This window comes from Haliaeetus albicilla, chromosome 10 (genome assembly GCF_947461875.1).
Source record: "Haliaeetus albicilla chromosome 10, bHalAlb1.1, whole genome shotgun sequence".
NCBI lineage: Eukaryota > Metazoa > Chordata > Aves > Accipitriformes > Accipitridae > Haliaeetus > Haliaeetus albicilla.
In genome coordinates, this window is record NC_091492.1 from 13,967,351 (window position 1) to 13,986,424 (window position 19,074).

The 19,074-nt window shown below is 44.0% G+C and overlaps 1 protein-coding gene across 4 annotated transcripts; it reads left to right on the plus strand.

Annotated features, from left to right (window-relative positions):
* The first annotated feature begins 812 nt into the window (after window positions 1-812).
* On the plus strand, window positions 813-12,705 carry C10H19orf12 (chromosome 10 C19orf12 homolog). Of its 4 annotated transcripts, none has more exons than XM_069793552.1 (4): window positions 813-955; window positions 3,906-4,069; window positions 8,788-8,964; window positions 11,639-12,705. In XM_069793552.1, exons 3-4 carry the CDS (start codon window positions 8,805-8,807, stop codon window positions 11,902-11,904), a joined length of 426 nt encoding a protein of 141 aa, XP_069649653.1. In that variant the 5' UTR covers window positions 813-955; window positions 3,906-4,069; window positions 8,788-8,804; the 3' UTR covers window positions 11,905-12,705. The 4 variants fall into 4 exon arrangements, with proteins under 4 accessions (XP_069649653.1, XP_069649655.1, XP_069649654.1 ...); XM_069793553.1 differs by lacking the exon at window positions 813-955 and adding an exon at window positions 1,040-1,179; XM_069793554.1 differs by lacking the exon at window positions 3,906-4,069 and having other exon boundaries at window positions 822-955.
* The last annotated feature ends 6,369 nt before the right edge of the window (window positions 12,706-19,074 follow it).

Consider the following 19,074-nt stretch of genomic DNA (forward strand, 5'->3'; position numbering starts at 1 on the left):
GAAGTCCCCAGTGCAGCCACAGGAAAGGGACAAAAATCGAGAGTTATATTCCTCCTCCTTTTATTCATCCTGCTTTTTCATCCTCTCAACAAGAACGGAGGGGAAATGGTTTGCCTTAAATCAGAGATGGAATCATAATAAAGGCTTAGTTGACAAAACCAAAAACCTCTGTTAATAATCCATTCTTGGGAAATGGCAGCATTTCTAGCATTAGGCAGTAACTTTTCAAAGATTGTACTGGTGTTAAGAAACAGTGTGATATTTCAAGAGCCATATGCAACACAGCTGTTTGACGCTGCTTCAGCGCATAGCCCGTTTGATTACATATGGTGCTGTATCAGACTAGCAGGCTGCACGTGACCGAGCTGATGGCTGAAATAAAGCTGGATGAAAAGCATGCGAAAATATTGTCAGATGACATCCTCAGACAGGGCCAGGGATGGCCTGATAGCATTCTGTGGCGGGCAGTCCCTTTTTTTCCTCCTCCTGCAGTAGCTCAGCTGGGATCGGGAGGTGCTCTTCCCGAGCAGCCCACCTGAAAATACGGTGACATTTCCTAACGTCCTTCACCGAGGCCGTGTCGGCCCGCGCACGGGAGCAGCAGATGCTGCCGGGGGGCGCGTCGCGCTCTTCCAAAACGAGCGCCGAGCTCCAGGAGAAGGGTCGCACCGCGCCCGACCCCCGGGACGGGCGGGACGGGCCGGTAAGCGAGCACCGCGGCTCGGGGCGCCCCGCCCGCCTTGGGGGGGCCGGGGCCGGGGCCGGCTTTGCTCGGGGCGCCGCCGCGGCGGCAGCCGGGAGGCGGAGGCGGCACACCGCCTGTTGCCTAACGCCGCTCCGGGCCACGCGCTTTCCCCGTGGAGCAAGCGCGGGAGCCGCCGTAGCGGAGGGAGCCGGGCCCGCTCCCCGAGGCCCGCCGCCGCCCCGCTGCCGGGGTGCCCCGGCCGGCGCGGAGGTGAGGGCGGGCTGCCGCCGCCTCGGCCGCTCCCTGGCGGGGCAGCCGCCAAGGCCGGCGGGGCGCCGCGGCCCTGGGGCGGGCAGGGCAGGGCAGGGCAAGGCAGGCGGCGGGGCTGGGCGGGGGTCGCCCCGCCGGGCCGCGCTCCTCCCCCGGCGGCGCCGGGGCCGTTTCCTGCCCGGCCTGCGAGAGAGCCGGGCGCTGCGCGCGCGCTGCTGGCTGAGGTAGGCAGGCAGGCAGGCGGGCGGGTGGGAGGGAAGGGCCGCGGCGGGGCCGGGAGCCGCGGCGGTGCGGTGTGTCCCCCCCCCCCGGGAGCTCCCGCCACACCCGGGCCCGGCGACAGCGGGGCTTTGCGTTTGCGGCGGCCGGGAAGATTCCAGAAAAGGCCGGCCGCCGCGGCCGGGCGCGGAGGGGCGTGGGGCCGGGGGTCGCGGCCCACAGCCCGGCGGGTGTCGGGGCCGCCCCCGCCCCGGGGAGGGCGGCAGGGGACGGGAGCGGCGCTGGGGGCCCCGGCAGCCCCTGGATTTGAGGGCGTTGGTAGGGTACGGTGAGAAGAGCCTTAAACATACGGAGACCGGATTGAACTCTCCTTTAACGTCCGATTCCTTTTTTCCCCCAAGTTACATTGCGGCTGTATCATCGTTTCAGCAATACTAAACCTGAAATGGGCGTTGTAGGAAAATAAATAAAAAATATCTGAAGTGTAATTAAATTGCGGCTGTTTGAGAGAGTTTATGATTACATTTTATGCTCAGCCTATTTTAGTCATAAAGATTTTAATAAATTTTAAAACACTCAGAACAAGTTGATTAATTTTAATGAGCTGAAGTTTATGTTTTGGTAGTGAGTCAGGGAAAGCATCTTTAATTTTCCGGCTTAGTTCAGATTTCAAAGATACCACTGCAGTGTGCTGTGCCAAGCATCTCTACCAGGGAACAACCTCTGCTGTTTGTGTTTTCCAAGTGTCGGCTCTTTCTTCTTTTTTTAACTGAAAGTCTGATTGGTTTGGGTTCAGTATCAGCTAGTTGATGCAAGCGACCTGTAACTTTCTCAAATACTGCCTTCAGAATGGAGAAGCTGGCTAGGAAATGAAAAAAAAAATCCATCCTTAATTTAAAAATTAGAAAGAGTAGGTCTAAAAAACATTTAAGGATTGAAGGAGTTACGGCTAGTCTTCTGCAGATATTTTGTAATTTAGCAGTCCAGGTAAGCAGGGTACCCTAAGTACCTAGACAGGTTAGGTGCCAACTTTCCTTTAATCTCAATGGAAGGAGATAATTGCCGCTGAACTGTGGTTTTAGGCATCCAAGAGCCTTGTAAAATCAGCCCCTGGGTTCCTAGAAGTAGTTTGTTTGTATAATGAGTAGATTTGTTACCTCTTCTGTTAAATAAACCAATTAAATGCTTTGATAAATTTACATGCTTTGATAAATACACAAAAGAAGAAAGTAAGCAATGCTTTTAAGGTCACAGTTCTTACAAAACAATATTAAAAAGCTCTTTTATGCATTTCAAATGGATTCAGATTGTCTAGCAAATACATGATTTTCTTACCATCTCCTAACATAAATGAAACTCAAAAATTGAACATCTGAATAAATGTATAGTCAGCAACGTAATTATATTATTACAATAAATGTTTGTAGGTGTAGTGAATCCTCATAGTTGGAAGGAAGAGTACCAGGTACTGAGATAAGAATGGTAATTGGCATGTTTTAATCTTTACAGCAATAAGTAGGAATGAACCCTTCCTTAGTAAAATAACTAAAAATTACAAATGCAGAGCAGGGTTAAAACTGGTATATTTAAACTAAGTTTTACTGGCTGCTGATGCCAATCATGATTTAAATCAGACCACCTGCTTTGCAGATTTTAAATACTAGGCTGGGCTTTAAAGGTAGGATTTCCAGTAAGTGATGATTTAGGAACATAAATGCTACTACTCAAGCTGCCAGTGTGCGTATGGACCAGTGATGAGACAGTCCTCCTTTGCAGATGGGAATATCTTGATACCCTGCCCGTCCAGCAGCTATTATTGAAATAGTTAATAAACTTCTGGCCTGTTTAGTCATCAGGTCTGAGCTTTGTGCACACTGTTGTTCATGAAGTTGTGTTCTTTAGTCTGTCTCAGTTGCATTTGGTTTTGCTCTAGTGGTGATCTCATATTTATTATAAAAAGTTGCAGTACAGATAGAGCTGTTGCTATACAGTTGAGACAGAAGAAATTGTCCTGGGTTATCTCCTGGGCATCTGTGCTTGCATAAATATTTGCTGTTGTCTTGAAGTTTCAGTTTGAAGATCTATGTATGCTTTCTAGCAATTGGAGACTCTTGCCCCATGTTCTTGCTTATCACCATGTGGTGTCCACCAAGATAAAGTTAGCTCCTGGTAAGAGAACTTAGATCTATGTCTTCATTGCTTGGTAGGTTTGGAATTTGTCCTGTAGGTGGTTTTTGGTTTATGTACATGCACGTTGTAGACATGTTTACTGAGGAGTATACTCTGTTAACTCAATAGGAAGTTGTAAGGAGTAGTGAGGACAGCTCAGCGGTGGGCCAGGCTGTGTACTGGTTAGAGTGTCTCCGGTGTGGACATTTGGGAGGCTCTTCATTTTTCTGTAAGTGGGACAGTGAGCCCAGCGGATAAAAGGGCTTTTGCCTATCTAAAGTCATCATTCTGTGAAAGAGGAAGTAGGATAATAAGATGGGAATGTTAAATAGGAAAGAGCTGAAATGAGGTTCACACCATAGATTAATCTTGGTTGTTTGCATTAATAGGACTTTCAGTGAGTTGGGTATGTTTGTGATCCTTTTGTTTTAATTCTTTCTGTGGCATTTTTCTTCTTAAGAAGTAATTAGTTCTGAGAGGCATGTACTTTTTAGTAAAACCTGTTGGTTGTAGGTTCAAAGATGAAATACAAACATATGATGTTATCATTCTCTTTCGATAGGTATAGCAGGATCATTGCTTGCTTTGCTCCCCAGTCCCTGGGCTGAAAGAGAGAGCATCATCTAATTTAGTCAGAAATACAGAGTCTAGTATCTCAGATGAGTATTTGGGGAGACCACAAAGAGAAGAGGAACGCAGCCACTGAATTGCAGTAGAACAAAAAAGGTAGGTCTGTTCTACAACAAAACTTGGTCTCTCAGTGACTTAATTTTCCAAAACTCTTGTGGGTTTGGGTTTTGGTGGTTTTTTTTTTTTTTGAAGTGCTGAATTTTCTCAGTGCCATGTGAAATCAGTAGGAGCTGTGGGGACTCAGCACCTCTGAAAGCCAGGTGCAATTTTATGGATATCATTGACGTTTCTATCCCTCCACTAGTGCAAATCCAGTATTTTACATTCCTAGTGTTTCTTAACATCTGGGTGGATTCTGTAGAAAATAATTTGGTGCTAGAATCAAGGTGCACTTTTGTTTGCTCATCAGTTACGCAACCAAAGTTTATAAATATACTTGGCTGTCATCCGGTTCTGCCTCTGACACATAAAACTTACAGGTCCTTTTAATCTGGGGTAGGATTCTTGCTCCCTTGTAGTTCACTGGCATTTTCAAATATGCTGTTTTCCTATTCTGCTCACTCAGTGATTCTGATCACTAGATTGATGTCAACCACAACTTTGTGCTCTGCATTTTGCAGTTGGCTTCTTACAGACCTTACCAGTCTGTGAGACTTGTTAGAGGTTTGCAGCTGCAGAGCTTTATAAGCCTTTTGTTTGATTTCCTCAGCCTAAAGCTAGCTGTCTATCTATCTGCTGGGTTTTTTTGTGGGTTTGGGGTTGGTTGGTTGGTTGGTTTGGGTTTTGTGACTGCTTATCCTAGTAGCAGGTTAAATTCTGTGTGGAGTCTCTGTGCTGCAACTTGTTACTGTATTGTCAGAATATCTTGGTTTCATGGTCTGTAGAGTACTGTTAAAAAAAATACATGCACAGTGAAAACTGTCTGATTGAGCACCTTGATTCTTCATCAGAACCTGAAATTTTGAAAGAAATTTGTAATGGTGTGAGTTCGTAAAAGATCTCCACAGTGTTGGTCCACTGATCTGTATCTTTGCGCTGAATGTAGGAATCTCTGGGATTATTTTATGTGTATGTGTTGTAATACATGGGTTATGTTTTAATGGCTGCCACTAGTGCACTGTATTTACAGTTCAAAAAACCAACTTGTATGTGCTGTGCATCAGCTACTGTATTCACTAAATTCACTGCAGGACTTAAAATATAGTCAATATGCTAAGAGATCATAGAAATACTTGCAAGAGTTGAGAGAAAGTGAGTGGTCCTTGTAATGCCTTTGAGAATTTTGAGTGGGACGCTCACATTTGGAATTAAGCAGGAACGGCTCTGCTGTGCCAAGAACCTTCTTCAATCAAGCCAAAAAAACCCGAGTAAGCGTTAATTTTGTAAGTGGAAATACCCTTTGGGGAAGTTGTGAGGGGAGTAAAGCAGTAAGATAATTTACTATGGAAAAAATGCTTAAAATTGCTTGAGTTCCAGTATGTTTCTGCTTTACCTTGAGGCTAATATGTTATTACGAATTTGTGTGTTCGCCACACTTTGTATGCCACCAGATAGCAGTGTGATTCCTGTTTCATTATGGTCTGGGTTTTTTCACTCTTAAGCCAATTGCACTTTGAATCTAGTTGTTAAAGAGTTTTTTGTTTATTCAGAGAAACCCGAGAGTAGCTGATTACCTTTGCACTGCTCAAGGTGCCACGTCACCATAAGGAAACTTCCTAGTATTGGCAGTGTGGTGGATGGAGTTACGTTGGTGGCTTTCTATGGATAGCCAGCTTCTGTGCACTGCAGGAACCTGATGCTTCAGTTTCGGTTTCTTTGCTCAGAAAACATTGTTTCACATATATTACAATTAGATTGGTTTAGGAAACTGTGCAAGTCGGTTTGATTGGGGGAAAGCATTTTATAGTACTTTCAGCGAGCACTATGTTGTGTTGTCAGCTCTCCAACTTGTGTTGGCCCGTCCGTGCCGCAGAGCCTTCATACTGAAGAGCTTTGCATGAGACGTTCGCTGGATTTAGCGCAGAAAGAAGCAGCAAATTCATTTCAGCACTCAGGCAGTTGGGTTAGTCTGAGGTCATGCTAAGGAGGTGCAGGACAAGCACGAATCAGTTCCCATCTCACTGAGGGGAAGAACTGAATCCTGCAGCACTTAAGGCTTGTTGGTGCTGGTCTGAATGTTACTCTGAGTGGCAGTCTGCTAACCTTTTGTTAAGAAGGTAAAAACAAATACTTAAATCTTCTCATTTTCCAACATTACCAGGCTTGGTAACGTGAGCTGTATCAGTTGTATATTTGGGGGTTTTTTCCTGCTGCTCTAGGACGAACAGAGCAGCCATTTATTTATTACGTTGAGCTTGAATCATATTGAATGACATAATATATAACTCTGGAAGCAGAGTGTGTCACTGTTGTCACTAACCAGCACACACTGCCATTCTGATGCACTGCTGTGTCATAAGCCTGCCAAAAACCCAAAAGCAACAGTAGTAAAATGGAGAACTTTGATATTTTCCTTAGACTGGCATGAAGATGAATGAAGTAGTGAGAGAAATGCAACTATTTGATGAATTTCCTACTGTGCCTCTCTGCAGCTATGGACCATATGTGGTCTCTTCTCAAAAACCAGATTTTTGTTTAGTGTCAGCAGTGCTTGGATACTGCAGTGACATAGATGATTTGGAGTCAGCAATTTTAGTGCAGAAGAAAGCATTCACTTTTACAGTAGTTAATTTTTAATATGAAAAATTGTGTGATACCGCTCCACTTTCACTTTGCACTGAGGAGATATATTCAAGAAAGACTTGAAGACAAGTTGGCTTGGGCTGAGAAAGTATTGCACACGCACTGGGATAAAAACTGTTCTAGAGGCTGGAAAACTGAATGCTTCTCTGTTTGATAGTGCTAACATTACATATACAACAATAAATCTGCCTTCTGTGTATATGTGATTATATTTTTAATCCTATTGAACGCTTCTTCCCCTCCCACCGCCCCAAACCCCCACAAGCCCTTTCCTCGGTTGGTGTGCAGAATGGAAGGTATTTTCTTATTGAGCAAGCTTTTTCTTACTGTTCAGTGCTTGGGCCTTATTTACTGAATGCTCTTCCAACTCTGCTATGGGGATGGAGTTTCTTAATTTCCCTTTATGGGTTTTCCTCTGATCTCATTGGTCCAAATCAGTATCTTTCATTAGTGTTGAACCTATTTTTGCAACATGAGATGAGGATATTTTTAGTATCTCTTGTCTGTTCTATCATTAAAATAGTTGTTAAAGTCAAAAGTATGCACTTGCTTTGCCAAACTGAAAGCCAAAGATGGATTTTTCAGTGTACTCAAGCAGAGCTGCATTTGAATTCAGCTGTTATTTTGAAGGGTCAGCATTTTTGCAAATATGTCTCCGAGATTGCAGGATGGGTGTCTGGAAAAGTTAGAGCATAGTAACTGTTTCTAAAAAGTTGGATTCAAGTGACTGGCTTAACAGCAAGCAAACATTAGGTGCCAAATAAGGGGTAAAATCTTTTTCTTCAGGTAGAATCTTTTCCTTTTTAAAGCAGAGAAGCCATACTGTTTCTTCATGCAGCCTCTTTCCTGCTCACTACACTTGCTGACACCTGCAACTCAGGCATGTTTGCTTCTGTTACACCTCCTGATTTGTCTGCTCTGACAAGGCAAGCAACCTGGGAAAAGAGTATTGAATATGCGGAAATTCCAAAAAGGTGCCCTGTATTAGTGGTTTGGTTTGGTTTGGGTTTTTAATTGGGTCATGTTCATGTGCCTTTTCTGGGGGTTGTGTTCAGTGCAATAGCATGGCTTCCTGTGCCTGCAGGATTGGGGGCCGGAACATTTTCCCGGGCATGCCCTGCTGCCCTTTTTGTCAGCGGTGCAGCCGTCAGTAGCCATACTCTCTGTGGGCCTCTACAGAAATGAGTGGGCTTAGATAGGCAGCAGCAGCAGCAGGTGAACAAGGTGGAAAAGGTTTGGTCTCCGAGGGATGGTTCTCAGGACCAGGTATCTGCCCCATGCTGGGGACTTGTCACTGTGTGTAAGGGGGGCTGAGGTCCCATCTCTCCACCTCCTCGTACATGAGAGTCATCTCACGTGTCTGCTCTGAGTCCTGAGTGCCGTACACATACGTCCCTGCATTTCTGATGCCTTGTCTCCAGAGCTCCCCATTTATTCCCAGTCCCAGGTTTCTCTGACTCCTTCTGAAATCTGATCCCTTCCTCAGGCTCTTCTTGCTTGCTACAGATAGCCTCCCGCCTTCAGAAATCAGCATGGAAGTGTTTAAGCACATTACAAAATGGGGAGAAGAACTGATACGTGAAAACAACTCATTTGTGGCAAGAATTAGGACAATGAGAGAATACCTGACAGATTTGTCCATTATAATCTGCTAGCTGCTGTAGAGTGAGGCTCTGCTTTGCCTTTTTCCCGGAGCTGTGTGCAACGTTGAATATGTGCGGCAATTGCTCGAGGCAAATGCAATGTACTCTAGAATTAGATAGAAACTTTCTTAAGTCTCTCATTGCTGGTACTTGTCCTTGTTTGGTCTTCTGAATTTGTAATAAAACCAGATTTTTCTGGTCTACCCTGTAGTTTAATTTGCAGTTTAAGAAGCCTTTAGCTGTTGGCAAATAGGTTTGGTTTTCCCAGAAATTAAAAAGAAAGTGAATTTATTTTTTTCCTGTGTTGACTGTGCCTCTGTCCTTTTAGTCTCACAGACTCCTGAACTCTGTTTTTTCCTATAATTCATTTAGCAGCAAGATTTAGTCCCTGTGCAGCAATCAAAAGATAACTTAAAACGTCTTTTCCAGGATCTTAACTTGCCAAGATGCCCATCAATGTTGATGATGTGATGCAACTGTTCTGCCATCTTTCTCAGGAGAAAGGGATGAAAGCTGCTGTCAAACACTCTGGTCGAGGAGCACTGCTGGCAGGTGCAACAGCATTTATTGGGGGTCTCATGGGAGGTCCACCTGGAATCGCTGTAGGTAAGTGTGTTTTGCTGTAGGAACAAAGAGTGTGGTAACTCCCTGAGTGGAGAAACTAGGAAGTCTGTGCAGTAGGTATGGGTTGAAGGAAAGGGGTGTGCAGTGTTGAGATTTCATGTAACTGGGCTTTAACAAGATGCCATTTTATATGTTGACTTTTTAGAAACAAGGTGTGCATCAGGAAGGCATGTGTCAGTGTTTCCTTCTAGGGTGATAGTGGCTTTGCTGATTTTGACTCCTGCGCAGCAAACGGGAAGCCATACAGAGGTCTGAGATTGAGATAGAGGCGCCTTTGAAACCCTTTGAACAAGCTGTTAACAAATCATTTGCTTTTGATGGGTAGAGCCCTGGTTCCCATCTGCTGAGGTACACCAGTGTCCCAGGCGTGGGAGAAAAGAGAGAGCAAACTAACAGCCTCTGAGCTTGTTAGTGTGGTGTGGGCTCTGCTCCAGTGCTGCAGTGGAGCAGTGAAGAGGAGAGGGGTAAGGCAGGGGTGAAGGAACTTCCTTCTTGGTGAACTTGGCTTTTTCCTCTGGAATTCGTTATTCCCTGTCGCTTTGATTTTTTTTTTTTTTCCTTGTATGGAAAATTACAGCAAGGCCAGAGCGTAATAGTAAAGAGTTGTCTCTCCTCTGTATCTCTTGATTTAAGAGTTGTCTAGTTTGAAAGCTGCTTTGTCACTGAAGTCATGTGGGCCTCAGTCCTTGAATGCTCCTTACTCCTGTGAGGAGTTCCAGCAATTTCCTGGGCTTATTGGTATTGGAGTGAATTGCAGTATGCCTGCGTGATGGTAAGCAAGGTTGCATTACAAAAAATAAGCAAATAATATATGAAGAGTGATAACAGAAAGTGCAAAATGAAGCTGTGTGTTTACTCCTAATAGAAGTACAGAGCTTAATTAATAGCCAAAAATAATATTTTGACAAACTTTATGACTGAAGTTATCAGGAACAAAGAAGTGAAATTAAGCTTTTGTAAGAAATTTGTAAGCTATAAATCAGAAGTAAAAGTAAAAAGTAAGTGGCTTCATTCTTGAGTGAGATGATGAGAAACACTGAAGTTATTCTTGAATGTATTTTCTCATTTTGTTTAAGCTTTCATAACGTCTCCCAGTCAAGCTTGGTGTTCTTCAGCCACTGATGAAGGCACTGGAACAAGTATACCTATTATTGTATACCAAAAGTATACAATAATAAGTGTATATATAATAAGAATAATAAGTATTAAGTATACCAAAAGCCATGTCCCAATTACAGTGCAACTAAATCACATGACCCCCATTTAACTTCTAAAATTGCAAAGGTAAATGACCCTGGGTCTTTAGTAGGTTTTAGGACAGTTACAGGGATGTTTGCAATCAAGTGCTCTTTCACTTACACAAACAGCCTGGATAGGTGTGGGACTGGGTAGCAGGGATTGTCCTTATTGCTGCTGTCTTGCACCAAGAATTAGAGGATGAGTTACCTTCCATCTGCAGCAGTCACTGGAGAAACTTGCAGCGTATCATGCTTTCTAAGGACTGCTTCCTCTGAGAAGAATGGATTGTGGATGTGTTGCTTGGGGGGTAAAAGTGTGATGATGTAACAAATCTTGTCTTAATAGATGAGGAACCTAGACATCAATACTTCTAGTGGCTTTTGCATTAAGTGCCCCTAAATCAGTTATTGATGTTCTCATAAAAGTTCCTTGAAGATGAATTCAGCTGTCGTAGGCTTTCAAGTATTTCTGTGGCATCATGGGAAAAATTGCCAACTGAATAAAAGCTGCAAATTACAGAATTTTTGTCTAATTAAAAACGGCATCCCTGTGAGTGCATAAATGACTTTTTAGGAGCAGTCACTGAGGTGGGAATTTTGGAGGCAGGGTCGGTTCTGACACCCCTCCATTGTGAGGGTTCTCCTTCCACCAGGATGTCTGTGTGTCTGGGCAGCCCAGTCAGTTGTGTGAATTGTTGTTGGAGAGCGCTGTATTGCAAGTTAGACTGGTAACTCTTTGAAAGAGAACAGCCGTGTGGGACTGCAAGGCTGGTTTCTCAGCAGCAGCCACAATCATGTCAGCTGTAGAGGATCCCTCTGGTGTTATCTTGATGACCTGGAGCCACTCTATTTACCAGAGCATTTCTTGGCTGGCTGGGGTGTTGATTTGGTAGATGAAAGCATGAATGTGCCTAACCCCAGGAAGCTGATGGGTTTGGTCACTGTGAGCAACTTCTGAGGAGTGGACTTCATGGGAGTAGGAGGCTGCAAATGTGTGGCTCTTCAGAAGCAGAAAGCTTGGATCAGTCTGGGAATCTCTCGCCAGAGATTATGTGTTAATGGCACTGATAAGGCAATTGTTGGTCAGGTGTTTTCCTTGGGCATGGTTTTATTTAGTAGTAGAGCTTATCCTAAAGAGACCAGTGCCCTAAGGAGTGTTGTTTTGTTTCTGATTTCTAGCTTGAAGCTATTAGCTTTGATTGTGTAAAGAGTTCCTTTGTGATTGCTGTGGATGTAAAAAGCTTTAAAAATCCTTCTTGGCGCTTTGAACGTGCTGTATAAACCTAGTTAAAGTAGACGCTTATGCAACTCTGCATTGATCTCTAATAAAGGTGGGAACGTTGTTGATGAAGGCTGTGGATAGAATTTCAGGTTTTAACATTAACTGGTGAAGTGCAACATCTCTCTGTCTTTTCTAGGAGGAGCATTTGGTGGATTGCTTGGTGCCTGGATGACTACTGGACAGTTCAGGCCAGTGCCTCAGATTTTATTGGAATTGCCTCCTGCTGAGCAGCAGAAACTCTATGATGAAGCCGTTGTTATTCTCAGGCGCTTAGACTGGACTGATGTTGCTCAGCTGACTGCTCTTGTAATGGGAAATGCTAGTCTCCAGCAGAAGTTGACAGCAGTGCTGATAAATTACCTCTCCAAAGAGCTAAGAGCAGATATACAGTATGGAGAATAAACCTTTCCAGAGCAGGCTTTTTACACTGTAATGAATTTTACTCTGACAATTGTGATTCTTCAGCATAGCAATTATTACTTATTGGTACTAATTATGAATGTAGGCAGATCTAAGTATTATTTTGGGGTTTGGGGTTGGGTTTTTTTGTTTGTTTTGTTTTGTAAGGATAGCACTAGATTACTGTGTTACCCTGACACTGACTTGCTATGTAATTTTGAATTACTCTGCACTAGGACTGAATTAAAAATCACTGAAGGGAATTATGCTTCTCTTACACTAATGTATCACTAAATTTTCAAAGTAGTTGTGTTTTATTTAGGAGATCTAATCCTGTTTGTGTAAGTGCTTTAATTTTCTTTTGTGAATGACATATAGGTGCCAAAGTAGCTAGGGCACTTTGAAGAATTTTACATACTGTCTGTTTCAGTCCTGTAAAAGAAAGTTATAAGAAAGTATGTTATTCTACTGTGAACTCAAAGATCTCAATCCTTACTTTATTATTTGTTGCATTTTTATTGTAATTCTTGAGTTATTTAATTCCTTTCTGTAAGAAGTGAAGCCAATGCCTAAACAAGATTTAAAGCAACAAGTAAACAAACTGTGCACAATCAGTAGCTTCTGGTGTCCTAGAATGGGAAGGCATGGCAAGAATACACTTTCAAAAAAATGAAAAAATGTGGAGCTGAGTCTGCCATTTTTGTACTATCCGTAGGATTAGGGTTGTCATTTCAGCATTGGTTTCTTGACTGAATCTGAACAGCTGGTCCTCTGTTTTCATTAAAATATTCGTAAGGAGCATCATAGTGGCCTGTATTTTGCTTTAAAGTAAATGAACTCTTTAAGAACTGGGTGCTGAAGTTTGGGGAAGAAGGCAGCTTTGTACTGGTCAGCCAGCAATTGGCAGCAGTGGTCGTGGTGGTGTGGGATGACATGCTGGCTGCAGTTAACACTGTTATCTCCAAATGCAATGTTGCCGAATATCCCAGCCAGTTGTTCACCATTTGTTTCAAGGCACTTGTAAGACAAGTTCATAAGTAGAAAAATGTGCAGGTATGCCTTCTTTTGCATGTAAAAACAAGAAACTGCTCTGATAATTTAATTTTTCCCCTAAAATAAAGACCTATCTGTGTGTATGTGGTGAGGTTTCTCGAAGTTGAGTTTTAAATGGTGAAGCTTTAAACTCAGAAGTTGCTATTGTATACACTTGATTAATTTATTTCTTCAGGTGCAATTTGCCATTAATGAATTCAGTGTACTTTCCTGCCTGGAGTGCAGGGCAGTGATTGTTCTTCTCATCATTTGAAAACACTTTTTCAGTGACGTGAAAGACAGATGGAAGTGAATGGTAAGTGCGCATTCCTTACCCTGTCATAGTTTCATAATGGCAAGCCTCAAATAGGCCTGGCAGGACAAGGGGTAATGGCTTTAAACTGAAAGAGGGTAGATTTAGATTACATGTAAGGAAGTTCTTCACTGTGAGGGTGGTGAGGCACTGGAACAGAGAGGTTGCCCAGAGAGGTTGTGGATGCCTCGTCCCTGGAAGTGTTCAAGGCCAGGTTGGATGGGGCTTTGAGCGACCTGGTCTAGTGGAAGGTGTCCCTGCCCATGGCAGGGGGGTTGGAACTAGATGATCTTTAAGGTCACTTCCAACCCAAACCATTCCATGATTTGAGATCAGTGTTTGTTCAGTTTCATTGACAGATTACACACACTGCAACTGGCTTTTTAAGACTTTACATACTCTGTATGTCCATTTTAAAATACTATTTTTATGAAGGCAGTTACTTATTTTGGCAATTTTCTGGTTATTTCACAAGTTAAATTCCCTTTTTCCAAAATAACACACTGCTAACAGCAGCAGATGATTGAATGATACAGTAGGATGGAGCCTGCTTCTTATAGTCAGCTGTTTGAACCCAGCCACGAAAGAACTTGACATCTGATTGTAAAGGAGGCCATAGGAAAGATGTTGGTTTCAATGAATTTATAACAGTATCCAGTATTTAAACAGATCATTAGCAGATTTCACAGTGGTTTCAGACATTTATTGTGACTCTTACTTTACAGGTATTCATAAATTGGAGCCCAAATGTAGGTAATGAATTGATTTTTATCACTCGTATCAGTGTCATAGCCATGAATGGCTTAAACTATGTGAGTTCTAGGCCTGGACTCTATGTTACTCTTTTTCTAAGGGTATTCTTTCAAATGCTTTTTATTACACACTTAGAAATGATAAACTGGTTTTAATTACGATCTTTCAGACTTTACTGTTTTATGAAGGGGGCTGGTGTCATATGGGTACCAATAGAAGTTTGGTCCAAGTAGTCCAGAGTTCTGCATGGGCCAGTCTAGCTTATGTTAAATCCTGCTGTCCCTGAGCTCCTGGGAACCTTTAGACTCTGTGTCACAGAGTAGCATGCTTTTAGTCATTATAATAAATTTAACTTCCATAGATTTTCAGATGACTGAAGTAGAACCAGGAAATGAACTGTATTGTTTGTTCTCTATCATTATTTAACAGATTTGATGATCATGGAACTTCTTGGCAGATGGCAGGTACCTATTTTCAAAGTGATAGCAATAGGTTTGCAGTTTGGTCTGAAACACGTTTCACTGCTGGTAGTAGAACAAGAACAGAACCCAGCTCAAGCATTCATCTCAAGTGAGTTTGGACATAGGAGAATTAGGAAATAACCACTTCTGATTGAGGAGACCCCGATACATAACAACTGGGGGAGAATGATCATGGCACCCCACAATGGTTTTGTTTGTATTTTAGTGGCTTCTGTCAGTTCATACTGTTGAATGGTGCAGAAGGATCAAATTCCACCTTTATTGCTCTGGCTACAGCCCTATGCTATTGTATCGAGATCACCAGGATATTCGGTTTGTAGCCTTATGCAGGGATTTGGGCAAGTTAGAAGAACCCTTCAGCAGATTTGATCATCTGAGGAAAAGACCAGCTGCATGAGAATGTATTAATATTGATATGTTGCTGTTCTTGGGTAAGAGACATGGTTGTCCACTGCTGCTGCATCCTTTGTTGGTACTGGAAACAGCCACAGGCAGGGGATGGCATCTTCTGAAACCCATTCCAGCTGCATAATGTCAGGGCTGAGTGTAAGGCACAGCTATTGCCTAGGAAACGAGGTAACACTGTGCCAGCAGTTTTGGGAAGCAGCTGAAAGAATCACTATGGGGAGATGTACATATTTATATAAAGAAACCATCTGTGATTCTGGTTATTAACCTGGTTTGGTTATAGATGGGACAGAATCAAGCTAGATTTTCATTGGCAGATGGTGTATTTTTAGTTAAAAAAAATTTTTTTTTCCTATGTGGTGGGGTGGTTTGGTTTTTTTAAGCTGTCTGATTTAAAAATAGAAAGCAAGCATGATTGTAAAGTGTTGTGTTAGCAAAGAGAGGGCATTTTTTTAAAGAAAAAAAGCAATCCTGAATTCAAACATAGATTAGTAATTGAGATATGCCATCTAGTGGCAAAGAGATTATTTCTTAAATTCATTTTACTGAGACTGCCTCAGTATGTGGATAACACAGTTATCTTTCTCCATTAAAAGTAGGGGTAACTTCTTTTTTTGCTAGTGGTCTGTTAAATTCCTGGCTTTGCCAATGTAAATTCATTAATTTACAAATATCGGCCTAGCTACAGACTAGATAGAATTCATATACATTCCCTGATGAAGTTGGTTTTGGTGATTATCATATGTGAGCTGTGACTGCACAAATATTTACTGCGGCTGCATGTCACATTTAATTATAGTGAGAAAATGCACAATCAGGCAGAGGAGGGCAGTTTTACCCTCATGATTACTGAAGGACAAGTGGATTTTGTGAGCTGAGCAGCAGCCAGTTTGCAAGGACTGTTTAACCACAGGTGAATTGGCAAGCCAGTAAAGAATAATTGCTTGTTTTTCAGGAGGTTGCATTTCTTTGTTCAATGACCTTCAAGTCTGCACCTGTAGTAGATCTACCTGCGCAGCCTTTAGAGTGGTGCTCACCTCTCATGTACGACTGGCCCACGTGTAACTGCTGCTCATGCGGACCCTGCAGGACTGAGGAGTATTTGGCTGTGAAAAGTTGCTAGTCACTGTCACAGCACAGACTGCCTAAAGGTCCCATTCCCAACCGAATCGCAGAGGCTCCCAGGCTTGGTCCACTTGGGGAACAGGAGAACTGCAACAGAGGCTTTGAACTAAGGATGGGGAGCAGGGTGCTAGGGTGGTGCACCATGGTGGCACACCACAGTGCCTGTGACACTGGCTAACTAGTTGCTATAGTTCTTATTAACTGGAGGTTTTACAGGGTTTTGGTGAGATCCTGCTGTGGAAGAGGGTTCTCTGTATTGACCCACTGACTCCAGAGTGCACAAAGAACTGTAAAAGCAGAACAATCCTGAGATCCCGTTAACTGACTGATGTTGAGTTTACAGCTGGCACTGAGAACCTAGCCAGCCACGGTAATCTGTCCGAAAGGTGGTCAGGCAGAGAGCTGCTTTGAACCTCAGAGCTGAGGTTCTGCAAAGTACATGTCCCCACAAAGGAGTGTCTGGTGGCTTGTGGCTCAGCCTGTTTACATCATCTTTGTCACATCAGCTCTCGCCTCTTACTGCAGTATGAAAAGTAACATGGATTAGCATTACGTGGGCAGTTTTTCTAAGGACAGCCTCTCTCCTTCCAGGGCTGCACACCCGCACCTATGGAAGGCTTTGCTGGGGAAGAACATTCCCAAATGAGACAGTCTCCATCTCTCTCAAAGAGGTCTCCCGTGGGCTGCTGGCAGGAGGGGGTGCTGTGCAACTGTGGCGGGTTGACCCTGGCTGTACGCCAGGTGCCCACCAAAGCCGTTCTATCACTCCCCCTCTCGGCTGGACAGGGGAGAGAAAATATAACAAAGGGCTTGTGGGTCGAGAAAAGGACAGGAGAGATCACTCAACCAATTACTGTCATGGGCAAAACAGACTCTACTTGGGGAAAATTAATTTATTGCCAATCAGAGTAGGGTAATGAGAAATAAAACCAAATCTCAAAACACCTTCCCTCCACCCCTCCCTTCTTCCTAGGCACAACTTCACTCCCAGATTCTTTACCTGCCCCTCCCAGCAGTGCAGGGGGATGGGGAATGGGGTTTATGGTCAGTTCATTACACGTTGTCTCTGCTGCTTCATCCTCCTCAGGGGCAGGACTCCTCACACTCTTCCCCTGCTCCAGCGTGGGGTCCCTCCCATGGCAGACAGTCCTCCACAAACTTCTCCAACATGGATCCTTCCCGCAGGCTGCAGTCCTTCAGGCACAGACTGCTTCAGCACAGGTTCCCCGCAGGGTCACAAGTCCTGCCAGAAAACCTGCTGCAGCATGGGCTCCTCTCTCCACAGATCCACAGGTCCTGCCAGGAGCCTGCTCCAGCGTGGGCTTCCCATGGGGTCACAGCCTCCTTTGGGCACCCTCCTGCTCCGGCGTGGAGTCCTCCATGGGCTGCAGGTGGATATCTGCTCCACTGTGGACCGCCATGGGCTGCAGGAGGACAGCCTGCCTCACCATGGTCTTCCCCGTGGGCTGCAGGGGAATCTCTGCTCTGGCACCTGGAGGATCTCCTTCCCCTCCTTCTTCACTGACCTTGGTGTCTGCAGGGTTGTTTCTCTTACATGTTCTCGCTCCTCTCTCCGGCTGCTGTTTCTGTGCCCCCTGCAACTTTTTTTCCCTTTTTAAATCTGTTATCCCAGATGTGCTACCACTATCACTGATGGGCTCAGCCTTAGCCGGCAGCAGGTCTGTCTTAGAGCCGGCTGGCATTGGCTCTGTTGGACACAGGGGAAGCTTCTAGCAGCTTCTCACAGAAGCCACCACGGTAGCTCCCCTGCTACCAAAACCTTGCCGCACAAACCCAATACAGCAACCCTCTGTACAGGGGTCCTTACTTGCCAGGGGAAGCCAGTGGCTGCCATTCCCTTGTAGGCTGCTGCTGCCAGCGCGGGGCCTCCGGGGCTTGACAGCAGCAACACATTCCTCTGCTTGATGAAACAGCATCCCTCGCTACCACCTCTCTTTTAATTGTTCTGGTGCTTTCACATACACATACTTCTGGTCATACAGCATTTATACCAGTCAAAATTTCTGTCAAAAACTATGCAGATTCATGTGGAGATTCGGTTTTTCCTGTTGCAGCAGCTCCAGTAGTGCTCACTAGTGAAATACAGGCAGACTCAAGGGTTTAATCCTGCGTAGCTGCAGTGGTAGGACCTGCTGAGCTCAGTCTCCACCAGCACCGGTGCACCCAAAGGATGTAAAAGCTCTTACGGAGAAAGCACTAGGTTCTCAGAAAGGCTGTCATTGCTTGACCAGCTGATGTATAACTCCAAACTAATTGAATAGCAGACTTTGAGCTGGGTTGGAAAGCTTTTAAAAAACCAACGGCCTTTGCATTGCAGTGAACTAAAGCTATTAGCTCCTAATTAAAATATGAGGTTTCATCTTTACCTTTCTAGAGATCACAGAAATCTATGTATTTTTCAGGCTGTAAGCCAGAAATCAAACATTCATCATGTAATTGCAGTAAGTGTGTGCTAATATTTCTCATTAAGTGTGATTTATGAATTCCAGAAGAGCCTAAGAGGTAAATATATAAAATTATTCTGAAGTCTGCAAAAATGAAGGCATTCATTTCTTTGGATGACTGTTCAGCAAGAAGGATTTAGGCAAACATGAACATTACACCTATCAACATTTGGTAAAGACACTGCATTTGAACATCTGTACCTTTGCAATTCCCTCAAAATGGTGTGGTTTCAACTAGTGTCACTGCTGATCTTCCAACAAAGACAAAGCTTCAGCTGTCAGCAGGTACAGCAGCATGGCTTGGTGGAAAGCCCATTTTGCTGGGCCTCCGAAGAGGTATCGCCTTCGTTGGCTCTTCGGCTTGTTTGCTGGGTGACCTTGAGTAACTTCCCATCTCGTTCCTGAATGTGTTTTTTGTTAAACGCTTTGCAATCTATCCATAGGAGATGGTGTGTTACAAAAATGTAATAGCACTATTATGCAGCTAACTGCTCTCTGATCCTGCAGTCAGGACACGAGCATCGAAGAAGAAAGAAGGTAGTAAATGTTAGTACAGGTTCACAGCAATCAGGATGAAGAAATACTGCTAGGTTAT